This window comes from Condylura cristata, unplaced genomic scaffold (assembly GCF_000260355.1).
Source record: "Condylura cristata isolate star-nosed mole 26May11 unplaced genomic scaffold, ConCri1.0 scaffold00002, whole genome shotgun sequence".
In the NCBI taxonomy this organism is placed as follows: Eukaryota; Metazoa; Chordata; class Mammalia; order Eulipotyphla; family Talpidae; genus Condylura; species Condylura cristata.
This window is the reverse complement of record NW_004567103.1, coordinates 54,138,643-54,165,610: the sequence shown is the minus strand read 5'-3', so window position 1 is coordinate 54,165,610 and position 26,968 is coordinate 54,138,643. Positions and strand designations below refer to the sequence as shown.

The 26,968-nt window shown below is 37.3% G+C and overlaps 1 protein-coding gene across 4 annotated transcripts in view; it reads right to left on the bottom strand.

Annotated features, from left to right (window-relative positions):
- Window positions 1–281: 281 nt before the first annotated feature.
- ITGB6 (integrin, beta 6) overlaps window positions 282–26,968 on the bottom strand; it is a 105,616-nt gene continuing 78,929 nt past the window's right edge. For all 4 annotated transcript variants that reach the window (XM_012728619.1, XM_012728622.1, XM_012728627.1 and 1 more), the window contains 6 exons: window positions 26,525–26,942; window positions 21,164–21,386; window positions 18,682–18,779; window positions 14,047–14,166; window positions 7,756–7,922; window positions 282–2,372 (listed from right to left, as the gene is read on the bottom strand). In XM_012728619.1, the coding sequence (XP_012584073.1) occupies window positions 2,271–2,372; window positions 7,756–7,922; window positions 14,047–14,166; window positions 18,682–18,779; window positions 21,164–21,386; window positions 26,525–26,942 (1,128 nt within the window). In that variant the 3' untranslated portion in view covers window positions 282–2,270. The remainder of the gene's footprint in view (window positions 2,373–7,755; window positions 7,923–14,046; window positions 14,167–18,681; window positions 18,780–21,163; window positions 21,387–26,524; window positions 26,943–26,968) is intronic.

Here is a 26,968-nt window from a genome sequence, read left to right as displayed (position 1 = left end):
AGGCCTGTTTTGAAAAGTCCCTTGATGTGGGTATTATAACCATGTAGCCAATTATAGAGTTTACATATAATAGTCTACACATGCTGTAAAGACTCCCTGCTGTCTCTCGTCTTGGATGGCTGCCTCTCTTTACTGTCCTGTTTGGGCCCATACTGAGATCAATAAGGCGGTCAGAGCAGTCATACAGGGATTCAGAATTCCAACAAGAGGGTTATATACCAAGTGTAGAAAAGGAATTATCATCCACCTAAGGTACTATTTAAATTACCACATTTATTTATATCAACACAAAATACAATAAAACAACTTACAAAAAAGAAAAACACATTTTTATCTTCATGTAACATAACTCTTCAGTGAACAGAAGTACTACTGTTAATGTTTTGACATTTTCAAGGTCCAGCCTTGGGTCAAAACAATATTCAGAGAAATAGCAGATTCTTCTCTACTTTCCCCAATAAACACACAAAGTAAATTTATATTTCTAAAATCCCACTCCAGTAACAACACAAAATATCACATATAAAGGTGAAAACTACAGCTGTGTCATCAGTATTGCAACTTCCTTGTTGCTCTAGATTTTCTCTTGACCCTGGGCCTCAGTCAGGAACACTGAAGTCACATCAGCCCTCCAGGTTCCCAACCTGATTATTTAGTCATTCTTTCAATATAGCTATGTCTCCCCAAGTGTCTGATTTACCTGAGTTATTTAGAAACAAACAAAAAAAATGTTCTACCAGTGTGTTCAATTGTTTACAGATTTACCCAGCAGAGCTGAAGAACTTTATCATAGATAACTCTGTGCCAATTCAACAAATAAACATGGAGCTTCCATTACATCATAAACTATTCACCTAGCTAATGATTTCACATTATAATTAGCCCAAGTATAATAAACACTGAGTGAAATTACATCTCACCTGTGCTCCCATTGTTTAAATGGTGTATAGTCTCAGTACATTTTCAAATGTCTTTTATGTCTTAACAAATGTCTTTCACTATTTTACTGGCAAGAGTTAGTCATGGGCCATGGAAAGAGGACAGGGCTAGAATTAGAAAATCTAGATTTTGGACTCAGTTCTATTCACTCTCTGAACCATTATTTCCTAATGAGGATCAAGTAAGTTGAAAGTGTTTCGTAAAGCAGTCATAACCACAAGATATTATATTCTGTACAGTCCATCTCTCCCGTCAAGTGAAGGATCCCTAGTTATCTGCATGTAAAATCTTACTGCTTAAAGTCAATATGATATTCACTATATGCAGTTGAAGTGTGTACATGGGATTATGAAAATGGGAAAAGAATATAGATGAAAATGCCTATTACTCATGAGAGAATTAGTACTTTTGATTTAAAACCATTTACAGTTTTATTCTGTTTTACTCATGTTCCTTTTGTATTACTGGAGGTCTTTTTGTATAAACTAGCCAGTTAAGGAAATTTTAAAAACAAAGTCATTAAAACTTTCATATGACAAATACAGGATTTGGAAGACCATAAAACTGAGTAAAATGGTAAAATAGATTTAGAAGTATGGGAGGTGAAGTAGAAAACTAACATAGAAGTTTAATTTTCAGGTAAGTAATCATAAATTAAATAAGTCTGTTATCTTGTTTTTTATTTTATTGGTGACTTCCTAATTAAAAATCACTTCTTTCTCAGCAATAAAACAAATAAAGCACTTATTTCTGTACCAAATTTTTAAGTTCATCACACAAATCCACAAAATTTCTAATGCTACGTTTACATTCTTGTATTTGGTACGTCTTTAGAAAAATTGCAGCATTGCTGCTGAAGTAAAATCAGAGTCTCATTTTTGACAGATTTTTAAAAATCTTCCTTTTAAGAAAGGGCAGATTTTCTAAATGTTTAGAAGTAATTGGCAAGTGTGAGTGTATAATGTGAGCATATGGACTTTGTGACTTTGCTGAGACCAAGACTTCAGGTACCTGTATGCTTACAACAAATGAGATTCTAATTTTAAACATTTTTCAAATGCAAATCAGGCCCCTATGAAACATTTTGATGATTTTTTGAGGCATTAACTCACCAGAGTTACTATTCTTCAACTGAAACCCAAAGTCACCCCTTTGCTAAGGATATTTCTCTTCTTGATTTTGAACCTGTCAACATAGTCTCTAACCTTCATACTGAGAATAACTGATATCCAAATGACCTATTATTATCTTAAACCAACAAAGAAAAAAATTAAATAGTGCATTAACATTTCATAACAGTGAGACAGACTTTTTCTGTGCATAAAGTATTTCTAGCCATCTGTTGTGGAAAGGCTCATCTTTTGTTTTTCTCTGTGTTTGTAGGTTACATTTTTAAAGGTACTGGTGGAACCTCTATACAGTGGATTGGTTCCCTAAAAAAAAAAAAAAAAGGTCAAATGAAAGTATGTATACTTTATTTTATTTTAACACTCTTTTAATATACCTAAATATTTTTTTCATTGTACACTACAAAATAAAGAAAGAGTTGGCTTAATCTTGGAAGCCTTTTGAATAATTTTGATTGATTTTCATACTGCAGCATTTTAGGCTCTATGCAACTTCACTTTATGGCTTCGACTGCTTTGTTCACTGTTGTTTCACCAGCACTAAAAACAGTGCCAAGCTCTTGGTAGGCACTCAGTATTATTAATTGAATAGTAAGAACCAATAAGTGACCCCAAAGCAAAATGTAAAGTAAAAAACAGGAAGAGTAAACTGGTAGATACACACAAGTATGAAATACACAGTATTTAGCTTTAAGAAATACGTTGCTGGTGAGAGGCATCAAATCAGAGTACCCATAATCTTGCTAAAATGAGGTCAAAATCCAAAAGGACTAATAACTAACTGCTGATAGAAGCAGGGAAAGATCCCCAGAAAATAAAATAGCTACTCTGGTATAATAGTCCTATGTGGCTTTTTCTTTCTGGGAAAGACTGTAAACAGAATTGCAGGAGACTGGCTCAGGGTAGGAAACAGGTCCCAGGTGGGTCAGGCAAAGTGAAGAGGCTGGTTTCTGATGCCTGGATCACTCAGCTGAGTTGTTTGGCTGAACATTGTCACCAAGATCAGAGGATTAATTCTTCCTAGGTGTTTGAGGAAACACCACTATAATCCTACAGCTTCCCTCCTTTGCTTTAACTGTTCCAGGTGGGCACAAAATGATTGGTGAGAAATGTCTTCTTTCCTAGTATCCCAAGTTGATGACACAGGTTTTGGCATTGGACAGCTTTGGTTCAAACCCTACACCACCTTGGTGAGCTTAGTTAAGCAGTTACAAGACTTGGGGTGCTCATCTATTAAAATGGCCATACCAAACTACCTACTTTGTCCATAAGGTAACATATTTCAGGATGTTGCCTGACATATAGAAAGTGCTTGGAGCAAATGCAACCTCATCTTACTGTTCTTCACATTCGGAATTTCCTTTCCTTTTAGGTCCTGGAGGAAGCTTGCTGATCTCTCCCCCTAATGATTTTGGTACACATTTCCAAGCCTGTTTTGAAGTACATTAGAACCCATGTTCTAATAAAGTAACCTTCTAAATTACTTTGGTCTCTTTAGTTCATGTATTATAGAGATGATAGCAATTTCTTGGCAGATATTTGTAAAAGGCATTTTGGTATTCACTTTCTTATTAAGTTTCTCCCAGCTTTCAGAAGAACTGAGTAACACTGAAACACATTCCTTGGCCTTGTCTACTTGCTGCCTTTGTATTCGTCATGGTGAGGAGGAATCACATCTGCACCTGTTTCTATATTACCCAGAGCCAGTTGCTTGACCTCCTCACCCCCACTCTGGGAGCATATTAACTTTGTTCATGTGCCTGTGGAGAGAGACTACCTTGATAATGAGGGTGGTTCCTTGGTGGGAAAAGATGAGTGAAGACCAAGTCACCACATTATTTCTACTCATGCAGGCAGGTTGGATATTCTGAGAAGACACTGCCCTTATTTAGTCCTGCTAACACGGGAATGTGAGATTTGGAGGGTTGAGGACAGACTGATGAGGTATTACATACAGGTGGAGGTTCATTTACAAATAAAGAACATATACGCAATTTATTAAAGTTTAGGAGACCAGAAGCTATTTAGTTTAAATTGGCTACAGAAAAACCAGGGACCTAATCAAAAAGAAAACATAGGGCAGGTTAAAAATAAGGGTAGGTTTACTCTTCCAGGGAAGAAGTTGCTTTAGGGAATAGAAAAAAGCAAATATCAGAATGTTAACGGTATGAGCAGGGCCAGCTGTGATCTTGAGAAATTTTGTAGGCTCCAACCCATACCATATCAAACATATCAAAATGCACTTGCACCCCACATAAATATAATTTATATGCACTATAAGGGAGGTGACTTGAGTTGCAATTGACTGAATATCCCATATTTGTAGACAGTTGAATGTTTCCTTTTATGCAGTTTTCACTGTGTAATTTTGTGTGTGTGTGTGTATGTATATGTACATTTTATATCATTGTTTTTTCTTGTGCAATGAAAATTTTCTCCTCTCAGGAGAAAGAGTCTGTAAAATTCTTGCCACCCATGAACCGTCATCATAGTCCCTTATGTATTTTGAAGCATCTTACTTATTTGTATCTACAATATTTTGGGGATCATCTTAAAAGCTAGTTATAGGTCTGGGCATAATAATAGGAAGCAATGGACAAAGCAGAGGGTGAGAGGATGAGTGAAAGTTTAAAAGTCCATATTGCTTGGGGGGGGCGGGGTGTGCATAGCTGAAGTTTCCTTGACTCAGCTGATGATCAGTGCTCGGGAAATGAACTCAAATTAGGTTTTGTTGGCAGGAGGAAGTGTGGCAGTGTCCAGTATTGCTTTCTAGCTTAGAGTGGCATCCTCCCTACATAGAATCCCCAGCTGACACACTTAGTGGGGATCCATTTTGGGTGGTGTATATTCTTTACTGTTTAGAAAAGGTCAATTCCCCTAAACATCTGTGGTGACCAGGCTGACTGCCCCAGGAACTTGGGGGTGCTGATTAGGCTATGGATTCAGCAAATGCAATGGCACATTTTTAGAGCTTGAAAAAAAGTGGTAATAAGTAATCTCTCTGCCATGACCCACTGCTCTCTTAATGACTGTCTAACTGCCCGTCACAGACCTGATTTGCTTAGCACAGTATAAAATCAGTCCATGACGGCTAGAAATGTCAGGCAGAACAGTTTCTGCCGCTAGTTAATGAGTTGCCATCCTAGAAAAAATGTCTAATCAAAGATGAATTTAAATATCTTCCCTTTGTGTTTCCATACAGAATATGGGGTTATTATTTTTTTAAAGTAATAGAACTTTTTTTTATGGCCATGATGAAATATTTCAGGAGGCAGGAACGAGGTTTTTAATCCTCAGACTCAAATGGGACCTATAAGTTTTAAAGACTAGTCAAATTCATTTTGTAAAGAAAAGAGAAGGTCTAGGGGCAAACAAAAAAAAAATGAGGATGCCCAAATGGATGCAATGAGGAAGTTTCTTTTTTCTTTTTTAATCGGGTATATTAGTGAAATTTGAATTGAATTGTTTGAATTAAACCTCTTTTGCAAACAAGTAAATAATTATTATCCATCATTATCTAGTCAAGAACATCAAACATTAGTTATTCAAAGAAATTCAATTTAACAAGGGAACAATATTTTCATTTATGCTTTTATCTGTTTAATGCATATTTTGTTCCATTTTAGAAGAACAAAAATCTGGCATTTGAATTTCAGTCATGTTCTACATCCTGAGGGAAAACAATTCATGTTTTGGGAAAATTAACTGTTAATTAAAATGCTATTTTAAAGATATTAATCATTTGTCAGTAACTTGTGCTTTGTATGAGAACATTAAAATGTGCTGGTTAGTAGATGCACATCAGATAATTGACTAAGTGCTTGTTTGTGGGACACCTGCTATTATTTCCAGGCAGGTAAGGCTGTGTTGGGAAGAACCTGCAATTAGACCTTAACGCCACCATGGGCCAACAGTTTGGGAAGTCTTTTAACCACTCATTGCCTCAATTCCTTTAAATGGAAATGGAAATGCCAAGACTATTTCCCAGGGCTGGTGGTGATCTAGCTAACATCTGCTATTGTTTTTTGTGCTAGATTCTTTCACTTGATCAGCCTTCTAATCATTAGTAGGCATAGCTCTATGAGATGCTAGGCATAGTTGGTGATAGTTAAAAATAACATCTATAAGAGATCATGTAAAGATAACTGTTGCAGCCCTCTATCAATCTGTCAATCCCAGATTAACACACCAGATTACATTTTACATTGTTAAAGGTGGATAAATTATATCTTCATTGCAAATCCATGATTTACTTTCCTAAAGGGTTTTGTTTGATTATGAAAAAAAAAAAAGACATGTAAAAGAGGAGGGAAGCTATATAATTAATATCAGTAGATCTATCACCCAGATTTAATAATTATCAAGATTTTACCACACTTACTTCAATTATCCCCCTCACTCTGTGAATTATTTCAAAACAGACTAGCCTTTATTTCTTTTCACTCCAAAGTATGCATATACTATAGTATGTATATATTAGCAAAGTTGTCATTCCATTATCAGCTACTGATCTGAATTAATAATAATTTCTTGCTATCATTTAGTCTATATTAATATTTTTCCAATTGTTCTAAAATATATTTTTATAGTTGCTATCAAATCAAATCAGGATCAAAACAAGATTCAAACAGTGCATTTTTAGTGTATTTTTCTAAAGGCATTTTTAATGAGAAGATGAAGTAGATGATAGTTTTCATCACATACTATCCTGAACCATATGTTATGATTATTTTTAAAATAGCTTCATAAGATATAAACATTCCTTATCAAGATAAATTTACCCAAAACAGAAAATTCCATTTGCTGTAGCTATTGATGATATCATTATAGACTTAGAGAAAAAGTGTTAACATCAATTTACTTGGGCAGATAAACCCAAAGGAGTATTGTGTTTGCCTTTATTTTCTCCGGTGATATCACTGTTTTTAGAATCAGCAATGTAAGATAATTGCTATTAGATAGCTGGACACACCATTAGAGATAGAGAGATGAAATTAAAACCATGAAATTGTTTCTCTGGGCCTCTAGAAATGTAATTATCTCTCCTGTGGAATAGAAACATAGAAAATTGGCGTCCTGCTTTGTGTCTGCCTAGTGTGAAGAGATGACACCTAAATTATATCTAGTGAGCACATATATTTAAAGGTTGATAACTTTTTTCAGATCGCTATTTAAAATTTATGTTATTCAAAAAAAACTAACTAGATGTATTTTAGAAAGTCTTCTCAATTTTGCTTTGTAACCGATTATCAGTAATGACTATTTCCATGGAAATTGGCATGAACTGTCATAGTGCTCATGAACATTATTCCATTAGCTATAACATAACCAATTTATGGAAATGTTTAGATTCAGCACCTATGCTTTAATGAATGGGGACTGCAGATGCTCCTGGTGATAAGGAATAAAATATATGCCTGTGATGTCCCTAAGTAGATACATAGGAGTTTCATGTGCTGGAAGAGAAGAGTGTGCCCTGACACCATTAGGGTCCCAGATGATGGGCAGAGGTTTCTTTGTTCTCATAGCTGACTAGAAATCAAAGCTGTTGGGGACATGGTGAGAAGGGCATAGAAAGATCATGGCATTTTAATCTTCTTTTAGAGCAGAAGAAACCTGTGACCCCTCACCCCACTCTCTGCCATAAGGTACTTTCTCTCCTAGAGAAACCCCACAAGAACTCACTTACTGTTTGCCACTTGGCCTTTGATCGCTCTGCTTCAAATTTTGCAACTTCTTTACGATCATGAAATGATACCAGCAGCTTCCAAATGCACAATAAGACGACACCAATGAGAAGGATAGCTAAAGAGACCCCCAACATAATCATGGGAATGTTTGGAGGTTTTGGACAGTCTGTGGAAACAATGAAAATAATATGAAGAAGGTGATGCAAAAAATACTTTCTGATGCAGGGGAAAACATTTCTTACTACATTTTCCAGCTATACTTTATGCTAGTAGAGATTATGATTTTGCTGAATTTTTCAACAATGATCTACTTTTTAAAGAACAACCCTGCCATCAACATAGAACAAAAGAGAAAGAGTTTGGTTATAGACTTAAATGACTGATTCAAAAAGAGTTAGAATCCAAAAGAGTGACAGTTATACTCCAGGAGTATTTAAACAGTGATGGAAAAAATTAGAGTTCAGTCACTAAAGATGGTCTTTTCTGGGTATCTGGTAAGTAGAAAAGGAATGCACATTGCATGCACACACATAAAGCTTTATCATGGATTTTTTTTGAAATATGAATAGTCAAGGAGATTATATAAAACCTACTTCTTGAGTAGATTACTATTTGCTGCCTTTTTGTTTTTTAAACAGAAGAAAGTCATGGCTTTCCTTTCTTATGCAGTTCAAATGCAGTGCCCTGTGTCCTGGAAATTTCCTGACTTGGGTCAGTAGAGATGGCTTGAATTCCCAGCAGATTCATACACTAGCTGTTTGAATTTCCTCAGGCCCCTTCATTCCTCTGAACCCCTGGCTCCTCATCTGTGAAACAAAGATGGAATTTCTCTGTTCCCTTAACCTCCCTGACTCTACGATTAAGGTCACGTGTGCATGCTTTGTAAGCCTGAGGCTTTTGGGCTCATCCAAGATTCTGATTCCTTGGGCCTCAAATGGTGTCATGGAGTTTTTATTCCTAAAAGTATCCCAAGTGAATCTTACCTTCAGGGAAGTTTGAGAAATTAGGTGTTTCGTATAGTCCTTTTAACTTGAACATTGTGTGAAATGTTATTTTGACTCTATTGATGATATTAATATAATTTCCCAATTTTACAGTACCTTCCCTCATTGACAGCAGAATGACTAATAATCCTTGTAATATGCTTGGGAGATGATACATGTCTTAATGAAACATTATAATTAAGCTCTCCCTTGCTTTCATGGGAAAAAATAAATCCCACATAAAAATTATCACTAAATATCTGCATCCCTCTGCAAGAAGTGAGGCAACTCTGTGGTATCTGGGGAGGAAATGAATCATGCTTAGTTTATCCTAATTCTTATTGCTTTTAGATATTTAATAAGGAGAGTGATACACACAGGACTAGCTATGCTGCTTTCAAGATAAGGGACTATAGCTGATCTGAATTTGAGCGAGACTAATGACCTCCTAACAGCTTGTGCCTGGCCTCACAGGCTTTTGTTCCTTAGCTAAAAAAAAAAAAAAAAAGTACATTTTGCAGAAATAAGTCAAGATGCTAATGAAACAGCTACTACAGTATAAAGCACTAAAGACCTTTTCCAGCATCCCAGATGAACCATGGCTACTTCTAATAGGTTAGCAACACTCCTGTGAAGAAAGCAGCAGGTAGGCATCTATGAGAATATATACTGGCCACATCTGTGGTTACAAAATGTCTGGGGAAGGGCACAGTGTGTTCTCACTCAAAACAAGATAAAACTTAAGATCCTGCAGCCATAAATGAGTGAGGAGAGGCTCTTCGGTAATAAATAAGGGAGGAACAGGCATGGCCTGGCGGAGATAATTATTTTAAGACTTTAAAATCATTGGAGTCATGTTTCTCAAGAAAAGATTTTGGCCCAAGTACCAAAAAAAGTTTTATATGGCAAAGAAGTCTTGTTTTCACTTGCTGGTATTTCTTGGGATGTGAGGGTGCAGACATGCATCTAGGTGGATGAAGAAGGGTGTCTCTATCCTTTGGGCCCAGGTCAGTGCTGCATTTAATTCTAAGGTCCTGAGTGTCTGCTGCCAACCTGGGAGCTTTGTCATGCCTGACTGTTGCACACTAACAATGTGACTTTTTGGAATTATGTGGTGTAGTAAATGTAAAACACACCTGGATTTCAAGGATTTTGTGTGAAAAAAACCTCCATATATTTTGTTGTTGATTATACATTGAAATGACAACATTTTGGACACAATGGATTAAATATATTGTTATTTTACCTTTTTAATGTGACTGCTAGAACATTTTAAATTAATGAGGGATTTGCATAGTATTTTTGTTGGACAATGTTGATCTAACATGTTTTCAGGGTTCAGATGTTTGTCATGAGAGCATCGCCAGTGGGAGGCAGTAGAGCACAGTAGTTAAGAGCACAGGCTCCAAGCAGCCTGCCCATTACCAAGAAGCCTGGCTCTTACTTGTTGCAAGACCCAGGAAATTACTGAACTTACCTATGCCTCAACTTTCTTACCTGTAAAATGGAATAGTCATACCTGTTTTATACAGTTGTTGAGTGTATGAAATGAAGCACTACATATAAAATACATAAAACAATACCTGGCAGATTATGAATAAGGACTCAATAAATAAGAGCTGCTTCCTCTGTGGCAAATGCTCTTTCCCCAGCACCACCCTTCCCTTTAATACTGAAGACCTCAAGGGCCTGGAATCTCCACGTTGGATTACTTTTGTAATATCTTTGCCCACATCTTGCTCAGGAAAACTCAGCTTTCATTCCTCCACTCTGCTCTTTCATATGTGACCCTTATTTGAATGTTTCTGTTTCTCCAGATATAAGAAAAAGATGAGAGAAGCACTCTTCTGGTCAGTTGCACCCTGGTATTGACTGCTAAATTAGTTCATTTTTCAATTTGCTTGGAGGACCCTAGGGACCATTTACATCTTTCTTTCCCACTTTGCTTCTTTTCTAGCCCTGAGTCCAACAGGTCACCCTCAGATTTTCTAGCCTCATGCTTGTAAGAGAAACTAGAGCTGCAGACTGCAGGGAATGGGCTCCACCCTGGGACCAGGGAAGCTCGTGCCTTAAGAACGTTTCTGGGGGAGAGCCTCCTTAGAGCTGTCAGGGACTCGGGTAGCTATCAGGAGGTAATTCTGCACACACACACACCCCCCAACACACCCTTTCTCCACTCCAGAAGGACCTGGGGAATGAAATGACTTAGTGAAAAAGCATCAGAACATTTCACTGCTTTCAGAAGGATGGTATGTTGACATGCCACTTATAATGCATGGAAGAATAAAAAAAAAAAAAAAAGCAGGCCACTAGGAGGCATTTGTTAGCCAAAGGCAAACAACAAGTAAAACAAAAACTAGATTAAAAGTCCCTGACTTTTAATATGGCCTCTTCTGAAAGTTTCTGTTGTTTGGAAATTGTTTTTCCAATAGAATCTATTTTAAGGAATGACGTTGACTTCAGCAGCACTTGCTAAAGCTACTGACACAGTCACAACTGGACTGGAAGTGTAGGTAAAGATTTTGACTTTATAAAACAGATAATGAGGAGGCAGGTTTTTCTTATTATGAAGTAATTTTTATACAGCAGATTTCCCTTTACCTAGTGACTTCTAAGATACATTTTATATATGCATTTCCAAGAAGTGGATTTCTATGAGATTAAGAGCAAGCCCTCGGGGCTTTAATGCTGCCCACCTGAGCTTTAATGCTGGCCTGCAAGACACACATACCTTGAGTGTCTGCCTCCCCCTTTTCCTGACCCTCAGCCCTGCCATGTAATATTTTTCTAATGACATTTTCTGGTTGTTTTGTAGTGTCTTGAACTCACTTTTTTGGTTATGCTAGTATGCTTTGGTTTTTACACTCTTTAAATGATGCCAGCTTGATATTCATGGTTTCAGATTCGCAGCTTAATATTTTATCTGTACATTGATAAAAAGCACATACTTTAAAACATATCTGCCCTCAAACCTACCCTGGCTACTGTTGTGGGGGAACAGGATTTAGGTGCCAGGCTTTTGGGAGAGGAGGAGATGGCTCACAAGATCTGATGAGTCTAATTTAATGCAGCTGATAGTTTTGGTAGGCAAGGGTTAGGGGCAGCAACTCTAATTGAGCAGAAAGGGGAGGCACCAGTGAGGATCTTAGAATACAAGAAGGGCTGTTAAGACTGAGGCTCAGAGGAGGGCTACAGGCCTCTGAATGAGGGGAGCCTGGAGTAGTGTTTTAACAGGGCTCCTTGACCGCACATCTCCGCTGACTCTGGATAAAGACCCAATTATAGCTTCCCAGCTGAGTCTGATACTAAAATTTAAGAACTCCTCCACCAAAAGCCTTTTCTCTCTTTTTTTTTTCCTACCTAAAACAGGTATCCCCCTGCTTTTTCAAAATTTAAGCCACTTGGCTTTTACCAAAAAATCCTCAACATTAGTAACATGAATTGAAAGAAATCCAAAGTGGATTTTCACTTCCATAAGGAAAGTTGAAGAGCAAAACCATGCTTATTTTTTAGGGAGCCTTTATAAAGGCTGCACAGAACCCAGCGGAGCGAGAAGCATCACCGCCCAAACTCTTTCCAGGAACTACATTCAGCGTCAAGCCGCCGTTGTGCTGGGCAGTGTCTGTGAGTGTCTGTGCTTTATCTCGTTTTATTTTGTGAATTTGGTGCAAGTTGTGTACTAAGGTATCAGAAACTTTAAAGAGTTGGAAAGGAGGTGAATGTGTAGTACTAGTGTGAGATTCGTGCCATATTTGGAGGTGCTGCAATGATTGCAGAGAAATATGACTGTAATTTTGAAAGGGCTCCTAAGCTTAGGCAGGTTTTCAGGATGCTCTGAGCCCCTACAAAGAACTGTGTAGTATTGGGGTGTTGGAAAAGTCTTGATGTACTTTCTGTTTTTCAAGCAGAAAGTACATGACTTTTTCATCAATCCAACAGTATAAGGTATGAGGCCAAAATGCCTGCATAGTGATGCATTTCAAGCCTCCCCATCAGTCACAACAGAAGACAAACTGTGACCTTTGACATAGTACTGTCTACACTTCTATGTTAGTCTAACTGAATTGTCCTGTTAAATTTAGACAAGAAGATGTTAATAGATGACCCTCTTCCTCTCTGTTCTACACCCCAGTTTGCTGTATCTCCTACCACCCCAACTTCTAAGGACTCAGCCTAACCCATCATCATCTTTCTGCCTTCAAGAGAAGTTGCTGTCTTCTGGATTCTGGTAAGTGAAACCACACTGAATGTTATTTTTAAAAGGCATATTTATCACAGGATTCCTGCTTTTACTTTATAAAACAGGTAATGTTTTATTGTGTCTATGCACTGGCGCTGTTTCAGGTTTTATGTGTTAAAGTAATATGATTTGTTAAGTTGTTTTTATGTGTTAAAGTAATATGATTTGTTAAGTTGTTTTGGGTTCTGTGAATGCTGAAAAACTTTCATATAAATTACTACTTCAGGTTTTATGTGTTAAAGTAATATGATTTGTTAAGTTGTTTTGGTTTCTGTGAATGCTGAAAAACTTTCATATAAATTAATAGTCACTGCTTCATTCCTTTGTGCCATCTTGGCTCATGAAAGGTTTCAGAGAATGCTTTATTTTTGGCTAGAATGGAAATGTATAGTTATCTGTCTCTTTTTAGCAAAGGTGAGAGTTTTAGTAGAGAACTTCTGAATTTCATGCCAACTCCATGGTTCCACAGAAGCAATAACTATAGTTTGGCTCATTTGCTGCTTAACGTCTTTTTTGATTTAGCATTATCATTTAGTGACTCATTACTGTAGGATATGACATGGCACTTTTTTTACATGCATTATTTTGCTTAACCCCTGAGTCAACCATTAGAAAAAAGTACTATTTTTCCCCATTTTACAGATGAGGACATAGATGTTTGGAAAGGCAAGTATCTTCCTGAATATCAAGCTGCTGTTAAGTGGTGGAGCAGGATTCAGGCCAAGGTTTACCTGATTCCAAACTCATCTTAAACTCTTAGGCTTTGTTAGCCTTTTCTAAATATACAACTTTTGCTTACTTTGCTTTTAATCGTTCTACTTTCTACAATTTGTCCATCAGCATTCAGGAGATGTTTGGGGCAAATACATTTCTCCTAGTTTAAAGAAGAGATATTGGTATACATCAAGCCTTTTTAAAGATTTTTACAACTTTTGGGAAAATAGAGGCACTCAGTCAACAAACTTGGAAATACTTTTCCTGGCAAACTACCCAAAGGTTTTATTTTTGGTGGTTTTAGTAGTGTATTAGTGTACCTTGCTATTGACAATGAAGAATGAGACACCCACCTTTTTCGTTGATGCTGTGAATGATGGTTTTCCCCTCATTATCTGTAGTTATTAGGAATGTAATAAGACATTCATTTTCTCCTTGCAGAGAGCAGGAAACAGAACTATCCTTTGAGAAATCTGCAGATAAAGGAGTTATTCATTAGATTAAATGAGATTCCAACAGTGATCATTTTAAAAATAAAGTAATATTGAGTTTCAATATGCAAATAGAAATTTTTGGCATTACAGAATAGGAATAAAAAAGATGTAGGATTTCTCCCACCAACTTGTAGATTTTACTCAGGGCAATGCCAGGTGATGGTCATAACTGACCATCAGATGTACCTCTTAAACTGTGGGGGCAGAATTTCAATAGAGTGAAAGTACTTTGAGGCAGGTATCTTGATAGTATTGGTTCTGGTTATCATACTGGGGTGGGGGGTATTGGTTACTCTTGAGTGAGAGCCCTTGGGAGGAGCCTCGATTACATTTCAGAAAAGATTGCACATTCCAAATTTTTGGATACTGTACTTCTACAGTGGTCTTTCCCATAAAGGCATAGGCAGAATTGCTGGCCAGGTGTTTTCACAACAGTAAATATAAATTAACCTCAGGAAATGGATATTAGTGTCATGTAGTTCAGCAGTTTAAAGATAAACTCCAGATTCAAAAGAACCCAGGATAGTAGTTTGCTATCATGAAGAACAGCTGTTCTTTTTTTTTTTTTTTTTTCTTAAGAAAGGTAACTTTTCTTCAAAGCTATCCAAATGGAAATGTTTTCTTGGTGAACTTACTGAAAAGGCAGAAAAAAAAATGAACATCATGACAGAAATGGAAAATATAGTAAAATAGTCAACCTGAGATCTAATTAATGTTACTAATCAAAATTCTAGTGATTTGGCACCTGTGTAAAAATTATATAACAGTTTGCTAATTTAAAAAAAAAAACTTGCTTAAAGTTCTGTCTTCACAGTTGGAAGCTTTTTAATGATACGGTTATAAGCATTTTCCCCAGGAACTTGTAAATAGTGTTTGCTTCTAATCAAAACTTGTAGGACATAGGATACAACATTAATATATTATGACACAATGGATCAAAATAGGAAAACTGGGACAACCTCAAATAATCTTTGAAATAGTCTTGCCAGATGGAAACTTTTATCTTTAAAGATAAAAATGTTTTGATAACACAGGATCTACATGTGTTCATCTGATTCTAAGAAAAATAATAGGCTGTGATTTAAAAACATCATAGCTATAGGAAGATAGAAGTATTAGATTGCCTTTGTGTTTAATTTATAAGACAAAACCATACATCAGGTTCTGTGAGGTGTAGTCTGTGTTATCTTTGAAAATAGACTAACAAAATGTTCAACATTATTTCTAAATTTGCAGTTGTTAGACTTGAGTGGACAAACTGTTTCTGGCTCCATTAGAAGCATCAATTTACATAGGAATGTTAAAAAATTAAATTACAAACCATCCTCATCTGTCATTCCTGAGTGCTCAGTATTTAAATTACATGAGAATTTGGAAAACATGGGTTCTGAAGATGCTAGGTGTTCTTATTCCAGAGGCCAGTGATATACACGGGACTTTGTGTTTCATGAGATATTTAAGAAGGTGATTCTGGTTACGAAATTAGCAAGCCTCTGGACAATGCAAGATTGGTGAAATGTGTGTTATTTCATGCTTGATAGGGACAGTCCTGCATATGTCATTCATACTTGGTCGTTTTTAGCTGGCTTCCTGCCATATGGTTCCCTTGAGCAAGGACTCCTGAACTCATGGGAATCATGCTTTTTCTTGTTTGTCTCCTACCTCACCTCGCTTCTGTGCTGCGAGGGCCCACATCCTCTGTGCCGCGAGCGGCTGCAAGGGTCCATGCCCACTCTGTTCTCTCCAGTGTATGGATACTTACAGGAATGCTCACTTCTCAGGTAGCAAATGTGGAAGGCTTATGATACTCCTTTCATAATATTAATCCTGCTTTAGTTTCTTTAAATAGCTACACTGAAGCACAGGGAGGCTTAATTTACTTGGCCAGAATTATTTAAGTTTTAATAGAACTGCTAATATGACCTTTGAGGCATGACTCCCTTCTCGCTTTAATTACTCCACCACTCCTTTTCATGACTGTTAGGACTCCAGATTTAGCCTGTTTTGTAGTGTTTGGCTATTAAAATGGTATTATTGAGCGTGCAGTGCAAGGGTCTAGCATGCAGGAGATTTGCATAATTAACTGCTAGGTTTCCTTGTGTGGTTCATAAGAAATGAATCTTTCTAAACTCAACTTTGAGTGCCGTCAGTGCTGTTTTAGAATAATACAGTGAAAATGTGGTCTCAAGTGATCCATGAAATCGCATGTAGAACAGGAAGAAATGTGAGAATGGGGGTGAGAGGGCCAGGGTCCAGAAAGGATGTGGCAAATATAAACCACCTGCACTGCTGAATCAAGAGAACTATGTGGCTAAGACCACTGCTCTGGATGCAAGTTCTCAGGAACAATTTCCCGAAGAAAATAAAAAGTTTGTGCTGGAATAGCTTTCATAATACTTCCTTACTCTTAACTCCATTTGCCTCTCCTGAAACTTCATAATGCTCATTTAATGTGTTTATAACAACTTTCAGGAGTTCTGCAAAGGAAACAACTAGCTTCCCATTTCTAACATTTACGTGACCATGAGTGCTTTTTTCCATTTGATACTTTCAGAACCGGTGTTCCATGGAACACACTATGAGTAACATACTTTGAATACATGAATGTTGGAGTAAATTTAAAAACACCTTACAGTGCAGTGGTATGAATAAAGTTAAACCACATATCCATAGACACACACACACAGACACAGCTCAGTTAACTACTTCTATGGGCCATACAGCTGTGCTCAATGTATTTCATTCTCTTCCTTGTTGGGGAAAAGGTGGGCTGCTAAGAGACCCTGTGGAAGAGCAAGTATGCTGTGCTAACTACAAGAGGATGTGACCCCAACATACCTGGCAAGTAGCTTGAAAAGACTTATAGAAAGGCTCATTAAAAGAGAATGATAATTTTTTTCTCTCTTAAATTCTTCAATGATTAGTGCTTCAAATGGTATAAGTAAACCAAGCATTCTTTTCAATTTCTGAGTTTGCTGGTTGTGTTCCTCTATTTTGAGGCTAATTTAGTCAATTACACAAGAAAAAGAATATTTCAAATGCCACTTGAGATATAGTCTTCTTCAATCCAAGTATTTGATAGTAACCTGATCAGAAACTATATGTAAATATAGCAACTACCTTTTCATCATGTACAGTTTTTGCAAGCTTACTTTTTTATCCTCTCAGCACATTGATTTCCCAAGCTGCAATTAATTGATCTAGTAACTTGCAAGGCATCTTCAGCCATTTTTAGCCCTTTCATCAATACTTGGTAAATATCCCCATTGTCTGATGTGATATGAACCCTGAAGGATGTGCTGAGACTTTGTACTGGCCGCTAATGTGAACAGTACACAAATGCCAGTTTATTCAGTGCTTTTTACTACATGCTTTCTTCCATGTTAGTGTAAGGGAAACACCATCTTGTCCAATTTACTGCTATTTGGCATATTTATCTGTAGTCAGCATCAAAGCACAGACAAGGGGTAGTACGAGCATTAATCATGTCCCTCCATATAGAGTTACTCAACTGTGCACAGTCAGAAATCTCAATCTTGAAACAATGTAGGTAATTTTCAAAATAATATAAGTCACTAACTTATTCCATTTTGGAATTGGATTAATTTCTGTATTCTAATTCCATCTATTCAAGATGCATATCCTAGAGTGCCATGAATTACGGTCTTGATTATTCCACTTTGCCTGCAATGCATCTTGGTGGCGTCTCTAATGCGTGCAGAGCAGCAGTTCTGCCTGAGCAACATGATAATGCAGTTTGTGATGATGGAAAAACAAACCCCCCAGCTCGTTCCTTTAGGAGGAGTCAATCATCATCTTTGTTTCAAAGTTAACAATTATTAAATGGCCGTCCCAGCTGAAATCCAGCTTATCTCAGTATTTGGAATCATATTTTGCCATTAGAAAGAACATGATTTTAAATAATTAAATCTCAATATGACAGGTGAAAGCAAGAGCAGTTTGCCTAGCAGTTAAAGGTAATAGGCCCTTTTTGTATTTGGTAGTGGCAGATGAAGTAACAGGGTATTATGGATGGTGATGTAATGGCCCATGGAGGGGAGAAACAGGGATGCTAAGCAGAAACTCTGTTTAAGGGCTGTTATTAGGCCAAGCCAGGTGCAAAATGATTTTTCTTCCTTGAAATAAGGCAATCAGGTGATAGAAGATAATTTAAGAATTTGGGGTTAACATTTAGCTCTTGTCAATTCTTTAATTAAAAATATACGGCATTCTGGAATTCTGTAGAATTGCATTTGTTAAGAGGCTAACTTGCCAGTGGAGCTCAAGTCAAGTAGAATAAGCATGACTTCAAATTGCGTATACCTCCAAACCATCAAGTTTTTAGCCTTATGGATGCATTTGCTCTCAAAAACTAATGTGAATGAACAAATGCCCTGGAACAAATGAGGTTTAACTATTGAAAAGCCCTTCATAAAGTTTGTGTCTCTCAAGAAGTTTGCAAAGGAAATGAAAGCAATTTAAGATGAGTAGAACCTTCTTCTTCATTGATGGTCGCACCAGCTAGTTTGCATTTGTCAACACATTCTTCTCCGGCCTGGCCATCTGCAGACAGGTGACATTCAATGCAGCTCCTGTGGACATTATTCAGCAGTTTATTAGCTTGTGGGAGTGAGATAGATATGCAACTGGGATATTGCTTAAATGCATTTTCTGTAGTTTGTGCTATAGGAATGTCTCACAGATGAGGCTGCCTTTTGTAACTTCCATAAAAATCATTGGGTAATGGCTCAAACGAACTGCTTTAATCTGTAATCAATGTTCCCAGACTATCTAGGCAATTTATCTATAATAATTGCTTCTGATTGGTTAAGTGAAAAAAAAAAAAAAACATTATTTGGTGCTTGATTTCCTGCTTTCATATTTTTTTCCTGAGATGAGTTTATGGTGCTAACATAGTTAGGGAATAGAAAGTTTGGAATTCTTAATGGAAATGGTCTAGAATTTAACAAGAAGTCCAATAAATCATAGGTCATTGATGACTATTTCAAAGATACACTTTTCTACAACTGTTTTTAGTACACCCACATCTTAATAAAGATATTTTCAAAAATTAAGGACACAGGCTGGGCCTTCACTAATACAGGCTTTTAAATAAAGGGTTGCCTCTTAGAGAAAGTATATTATGAGAATGCAACCTAAGAATTAATTTACTCTGATCTGTACCACAAATTTAAACTATAGATTAATCTTGTGCTGAAAATCACTTTTCAAACCGATGTGCTTGGAATAACTCAAAAACTGCTGAAGTGTTTCTGTGAGCACATGTCCTGCCACCCCTCAGAACCCCTGGCCATGGCACTCTTCTCAGGGCTTGAAACACACCCTAGCCCACCATGCCACATCAATTCTCCACTGAAACCATCCTTCCCTTGGCACGGTTTTCTGAAACCTTAGACCAGTTATCAATCATTCCCTTGCCATGAAGGCTGTGAATTCTGATGCAGAAAAGACTCAGGAACTATTTGTTCTGAAATTGCCTTTGCACCATGAGCATATTACAATAATCTGAGTTATCTGTTTATTTGGAGTGTCTCTTCTGGGAGCTGCTAGTGATTGTGGAAATCCTTAAAACTTATACTCCTGTGTGCTTCATGTATGCCTTGTGGGTCTGGTAGTCCCATCACCTACCAAATAGTTCCATGTATTTTCTGGGACCCTTTGTAACTGACAGCCCAACTGTCAGCTCCATGCATTTTTCTAGGACCCTCTTGTAACTATCACGGTAATTACTCTTTGAAATGTCTTTCCCACTAGAGTCTCTGTAGTGCCATCCTGTCATGGCAGAAACTAGTCATGGTAGAAACTAGTCATGGCAGTCATTGCTGCATGCCCAAGGCCTGACTTGATTCCGTCATACAGTAGGTACTTAAAACCTATTTGATAAATGCATGCATTTATAAATGGAGGATTGGACAAATACCAGAATGAACATAAGTACCAAGGAAACCAACTACCCAATTCCCCAAATTCAGACTACTTGGACTGTTAAATTCATATCTTATAAATCAGATGAATCATTATACAGAGAAGATGAATTAGTAAAATAATAGAAGAAACACCTTGAAAGGCTTTTTTTTTTATAATTATGTATTCAATACAACTGACCATGTCCCTACACTTCTCTTCGTGCATGTCCAGACACAGTGACACCTGAATGGTGAATATTGATTTTTTTTTTTTTTTTTACTTTGTTTACAGAATGTAAATGTCACCATTTTGGGTACTGGTGTTAAAGCAGCTAAGAACTGTTTGTGTGCTTGCGGAATAACACATCATACTCAGCCATAGCAGTCAGTTGAGATTTGCCGCACTTGACCTTCAAGTGTTTCCCCAATAAATACCAATCAAAGAATTCTTATTTTTTAGCAAGGAAATGAGAAAGATGTGTTGTTGTTGTTGTTCCTATGGTACAAAGGGAAATACAATACACAATAGCTGTCTAAAATGGCTACCATAGAAAGGTGCCAAAGAGCATGAGTGGAAACAAGAGACTAGCAAGCAATAGAAGGCCAAAACCAGTTCCCTGCCTCTTTGCCTCCACAAGTCTATAAATGGGAGTGAATCAACAAGTTCAGACTATAAACTTCTAGCTAATAAAGAAGCTTGTCTGTTTCTCTGAACAGCCATTGAATGTAGGTGTCACCTACATTCAATGTAGGTGTTTACCTCCAGGCTATTCCTCCTGTATGGCTGGCCTTTTAGCTGAGAAGCAGCTGATGTTATCTCTGTGGGACATCAGCTCAGCTCCCCATGCTGGTTAGGTGACCTTGTGTTCCTGGATAATCAGCACCAGGAGGCAAGTGAGCTGGGGATCACAGGAGCCTTGCATAATATGTATGTTTTGAGGATGTTTAGAGACCAAGCGTCCACCAGAGTTAAAGCTTATAAGATGTCATTACAACTTTGGTCATCATGAACCTTATGCACAGAAGGGACTGAAGAAAGACGACATTACCATTTAGAGTTACAGGGGTCACCACAGGTAGGACATCGTTCGCAAGTGGGTCCTGAGGCGCCAGGGTTCGTGCAAACACACTTGCCACAAATGCAGTCCCCTCGGCCGCTACAGAGCACCCCATCTTCAGTGACGCATGCATCCGTGCTGGTCGTGCAGTTGCAGTACTCGCCTGTCCAGCCACTCCTGCATATGCATTCGCCACAGTCACAGTCGCCGTTATCTGGAACACAAAATGCCCTGGGTTTCCTGGGGCCAACACCACTTCTAGATTTGGGGGAGCCATCTTTTCTCTGCCTTTAAGCATCATCAAAAGGACCGAAGGAAAGCATGAATGTAAATGAGGAGGGAAGGGGGCAAGTGCAGCTATATTTTCAGGAATGTGTTTTGCTAACTATGGGTATTCATTTATCTGCCCTCTTAGTTGAAGATCAACTTAATTAACTGTTGCTATGTCAAACTGAACATATAACCAGGTGACATGAGATAATCCAGAAGCTGATAACCAGTGATAGCTATTTAATGTGTGTGCATTTGTGTAAGAATATATATACTTAAATCTTTTCTTTTTTGCTTATAGTTAAGGTGCCATAGAGATACAAAACAGACCTCGATAATATCCTACCTGTATATTACTCAAGCTCAGTGATCACAAAACTTCATAAAAATCAAGGAAATGAGAGTTACCTATAAGGGTTGTGCTCAGATGAGATAATACAAATTTCCTAGCTTTGCTTTCACCAATTAGATGTCCTACCTATATATACTGAATGCTTTTTAATGGAACAAATTTTAATGGAACATATATCATGTGACAAAGATTGTATTAGGCATGGCAACATAAAATTAAACTAGATAAGGTCTTTGAGTACACATAGTCTAATATAGGAAACAGTCAAAAAACTACTATTAATAATAAGTAAAATACAAAGTGATAAGTGTTGTATAGACCAGAGGATCAATGTCCGGGTTAGGCAACAGATTTGTGGAAGTTTCCAGAGGAGGTAATAATGAGTTGAATTTGAAAAATAAGAATAGTTAGAAAAAGAGCATATGCATTTTAAAAGTGTATGTGTGTATGTGTTGAGAGAGTAGCATAGGTAAGTGACAGAATGTATAATCCTGAAAGCTGCTTAAAATCAGTAGTAGTTCCATATGGATAGAGCAAAAGATGTGACTGGGTTGTGATAGCAGGGGAGGATGGAAAGATCCACAAAAAGTCAAATCATCAAAAATCTTTATGGGCTAAAGTAAGTACTAATTTAGGATTAGTTATAAAGTAATCCTAAAAATGTAAGTAGGGGAGAGATTTGACCAGATACTATGTTTAGAGATACCATGGCATCAATAGAGAAGGTCCAGCTAGAGACAGGAAAATGAGTTAGTTGGTTGTGCACATATCTGAAGTTTGGGGATTGGGCTCATCAGGGCTAGTAGCAATGATGGGGTTGTGGAGCAAGCCATCTAGGAAGACAGTTGGTGTGAGCAGAGCCCTGAAGAGCATCAGCATTTGAAATATGACTAGAGAAAAGGATCTTTGCAGCAGAGGCTTAGAGATAGAGAATGAGGATGAGAAGCCTAAGGCAGAGACAGCTTGGGGAAGGAGGCATCTGGAAAATTACTGCAGACAAGGATCTGATCTATTCCCGAAGAACCCTGTTTGGTTATGATCATGTGATAGTGTATGAGATACTATAAAAGTCTCAAGTGTTCAAGGTAATGGGTTTTTGTGTTTGGATACCACCATGTCCGAGATACTAAAGTTGGCATTGCAAGTTCCAAACAAAATTGACTTACAGATGTTCATAACTGAAACTTGGCTTGAGAAAAAGAACTGTGCAGACTTTGCCTCTCCAACTTTGCTGTCCTTATACTCTGCAGATTTATAGAATGATATTGATGGAGGAAAACAGTTAGATGGCATGGACTTGAATTCTGATTCCAGAACTTCCTGGCTAGGTGACGTTGGGGAAATTTCTCAACTTTTTTTTTGTGCCTCAGTTTCCACATTCATAAAGGCAGGATTACTAATAGCTATTTCAAAGGATTGTTATGAAGATTATCCAAGATTATATATAAAGTGTTTAGACCAGCTTCTGGTTCATAACTAGCGGGATAAAAGTATAGATAGATTAGGTTCTATAGATTCTTAGAACCTACCAAATAGGAAGAAATTGAAAGCAAAATTTCTCAGTATTAAAATGTATAAAACTATACCGAAAACCAAACAGAAGGAAAAGAAGTCACAAGTCAGCCAGGTTTCTACTTGTAGGAAATGCATCTATGCTCACTGTAGGAAAACAGTGCTGTGTTTTCTCTCAGACACTTTGGTTTAGAAGTGGTTACTTTTCTATCTTCAAGACCTAATGTTAAGAAACATGAAATGATGCAGTCCTTGGCTTCATATTCTTCTTGGTTAGAAATCATAAAACAAAGGCATAACCATCAAGGACTTGCAGTTGCATCTTGATTGTGTGTGTATGTGTAATAAAAATATATATGTAGTAATTTAGCATATGTACAATAACAAGCAATGAAATTTATCATGAGACTTATTCCAACCACATTTTCACATAAGTGAAATAATTAACTCAAAGCTAAGAATAGTTAAGTGATTTGTGCCAAAACCATCAATTTAAATTTTATGTGATTCTCTAACTACAACTTCTTCTTTAGCAAAAGGGGAATGTTATTTTAATGATAGTTGCGCTTTCTATATTGGAGTTTATTCTGACAAATTAATGTACTTTATAAATACTGTGAAATTCCCAAAAGCTCTGATTAAACCCCAGTATATAACTAGATGAACTAGTAAACAGAAATTTAGAAAATCTTTCCAAGATCTCCTTGCAGAATTTAATAATCCTTCCTATGGGGCTTTCAAAACCATCAATCAGGTCACAAAAGTTGCTCATTGATATCTCAAGCATCCAATTATGTAAAGCCTGTTCCTATAACAACAGTAACACCCAAAGCCACTGCCTCCATAATGGCTTGATGGAGAGGCAAGATGATCACCAAAGATAAAAAATGGTATTATTAGACTGTTCAGTAAGACAGATCTTTCTGGAATGCTATTGACTGATACGTGTAAGTGCATAATGGCAGGAAGTTTTTTTTTAATATATATACATATATATATATAATGCCATTTGCCTGTTTCCAGTCTCTTAGAATCAAAATATAAAAGACTAATGGAATTTGGGCAAGGAAAAAATCAATGGAGCCCTATCTTTGAGTGCTTACAGATGGATGAAAGAAGATACATGGAAAGGAACATTGTGATAATAGCCCTTCAGAGAAGTGACATATTGCAGAGTATATTAGCTATAAAATAATGAGATCTGTAGAGTGGCACTGTAACGAACTGGATTCTGGTTGCAAACAGCAAGTGTTCACCAGGCCTTGCAAAGTTTTATGTCCCTGCTCAACCCACAAAGCCAGGCACATAGGCACTCCATAGCTATTTGTTCTTTTCAAATTACTTAATTTCATTGTACCTTTCAAAAAGACAGCTGCTAGTAAAGTAGCATCCATTGTGTTTTACTAAAAAACAAAATGGGTTTTGAAAAAACTAAAGATTAAAGGTCCTAAAGCACTCCAAAGTAGGTTGGGGAATGGCATGGTTGACAACTTCTGAGTTCAACTGAAGAAATAACTTTTTTAAACAGAATTTCTTTAACAACTGTTATTTGATTTAAAGACAGGCACTATTGTCAAATCTTCCAAACCACCAGTATAATACAGAGGTTAAATTAATTTATTTCTGTTCATTCTGTTCACAAAGTGAAAAACCATCAGAAACAGGGAAGGACTGTGTTTGGAAATTTATGTTACCCCAAATCTTTTGTTTTAAGATTTAAAGGACAAAATGCAGTTTGGTACAGTATCGCTATTTTATTGATACTTAAAATTTTTTGAAAGGCAACTTCAAATGCTTTGAACACATCTTATCAAAAGATTTCTATTAAAAATGCAATCTGGGATTCTATTGAATATATTCTTTCCAGAACACGTGCTGGTGTTTGGTTTCAGATTGTGTTCTGACTGCACTTCTGCAAATAGTACCAATGTGATGTTGGAAACACACCCATTAAATCAAGAACTATCCCTTTGAATGAAATGGGAGAAAAAGGCATCTCAGTTGGCACAGATCCTAAACCCTTCACTCGGAGGCAGCCAGCCTGGGAGTGGGGGGAGGCGGGCAGAAGAATAAAAAGAAAGCAGCCTTAGAGGAACTTACTGGTAGTAACAGCAGCAGCGGCAGCAGTAGCAAAGAAGTATAGGTACACTTCGAAGGGTTTCAAATAGCTTTGAATTCCTGTCTAACTTCTTTTCTATGGTGTGTGTGTGTGTGTGTGTGTGTGCGCGCGTGTGTGTGTGCGCGCGTGTGTAGAAATCTGTCTCTTAGGTTTTTGACATTATGGTTTGAAAGCATAACTTGTAAGTTTTCTCTAAAGTAAATTGCTTCTGTTTTGAAGAGGTGCCTACTCATGCTGTAAACAAAAGATATTAGAGCTTAAATTCAGCAGTCAGCTAATATTTCTACTGTAATTCAAGTTTTTGTCCCTTTACAGTATGTTAGCACATGGGTAATTCTTGTCTGAATAGCCTATACTTAAATACTTGTGTACATAGCAGAATGATTTTATAATAGTTATGTCAAATACAGCATATTCTTAAATGCCAGTGATTTTACAACTACAATGGATTAAAAAAAATATTTCTGCTATGTAAAAATTTTCTCAATCTCAAAATTACAAGCTCTAATTTTTATGTTTACTCTTTCTATAACTTTCTTCATATGCCTTTCTCCATTTTATTATTTCCAGGGTCTAATCTAGTATTTAATCACCTAATAGGTGGCTAATAAATATTTTTGGAATGAATGAAGGCCCTGAGGTCCATGAATATCTTGTATCCCTAGTTCTTCGCAGTGTGCTCCGTTAGCAGCTGAGCTTTGTATTTCTCCAAAGTAACAGGTATTTAGAAGTTGGATCAGATACCCAGCAACCTGATCCAGCAAAATCTGGAAGATAATGGAGTTCAGATTTCATTCAGTTTCACAGAGTCTGGGTAATAACCAGAGAATACTTTTTCATCTCTTACATACTTACTCTTAGGGAAAATAATAAGAGAGATGCAAATTCAGTTGGTGAAATGAAACCTAGGTGAATATAAGAACTAGAAAGAATACGAAAAGATCCGTAACCTTGGGTCTAAAGATTTACCCACTTGGTTGACAACCAAGTACTTTGAGCACCCACTTTGCTGAAGCAACTGTAAGAGTTGCAAAGAATTCAAGGCTCCTGCTTGGTTCTTGCACAACTACAGCGTAAAATGGGTTTAGGTATAGCCTACCTCCACAGAGCAGCCCTTTGTGTCTCACGCAGGAGAAATTGTCACACTGGCAGTAAGGCCCATAAATGGTTCCGTAGGGAGACAAATGGCAGATGCACTGCCCACAGTAGCAGTCACCCCTTCCGCTGCATGAGGGGCGATCCGGGGTCTCCTTGCAGGAGTCTGTGCTCAGCATGTCTTCCCCACACTCGCAGCGAGGACCCATATGACCAGGATGGCAGGCACACACCCCGCACTGGAAGGAGCCGTTTCCATAGTGGCATTTGGAGCTGTTCACTTCCACTTCTTTCTGACAGTTGCAGTTGCATTCTGGGCTAACAAGTATTTCTAGGGCATCCCCCAGCCCCACAGGCTTTATGCTAATGTGCCTGCTTCTTCTCTCACAGTTGGGTATGCTCACAGTCACATTGAATGAAGCCTGGAAGAGAAAATACTAATTATCTG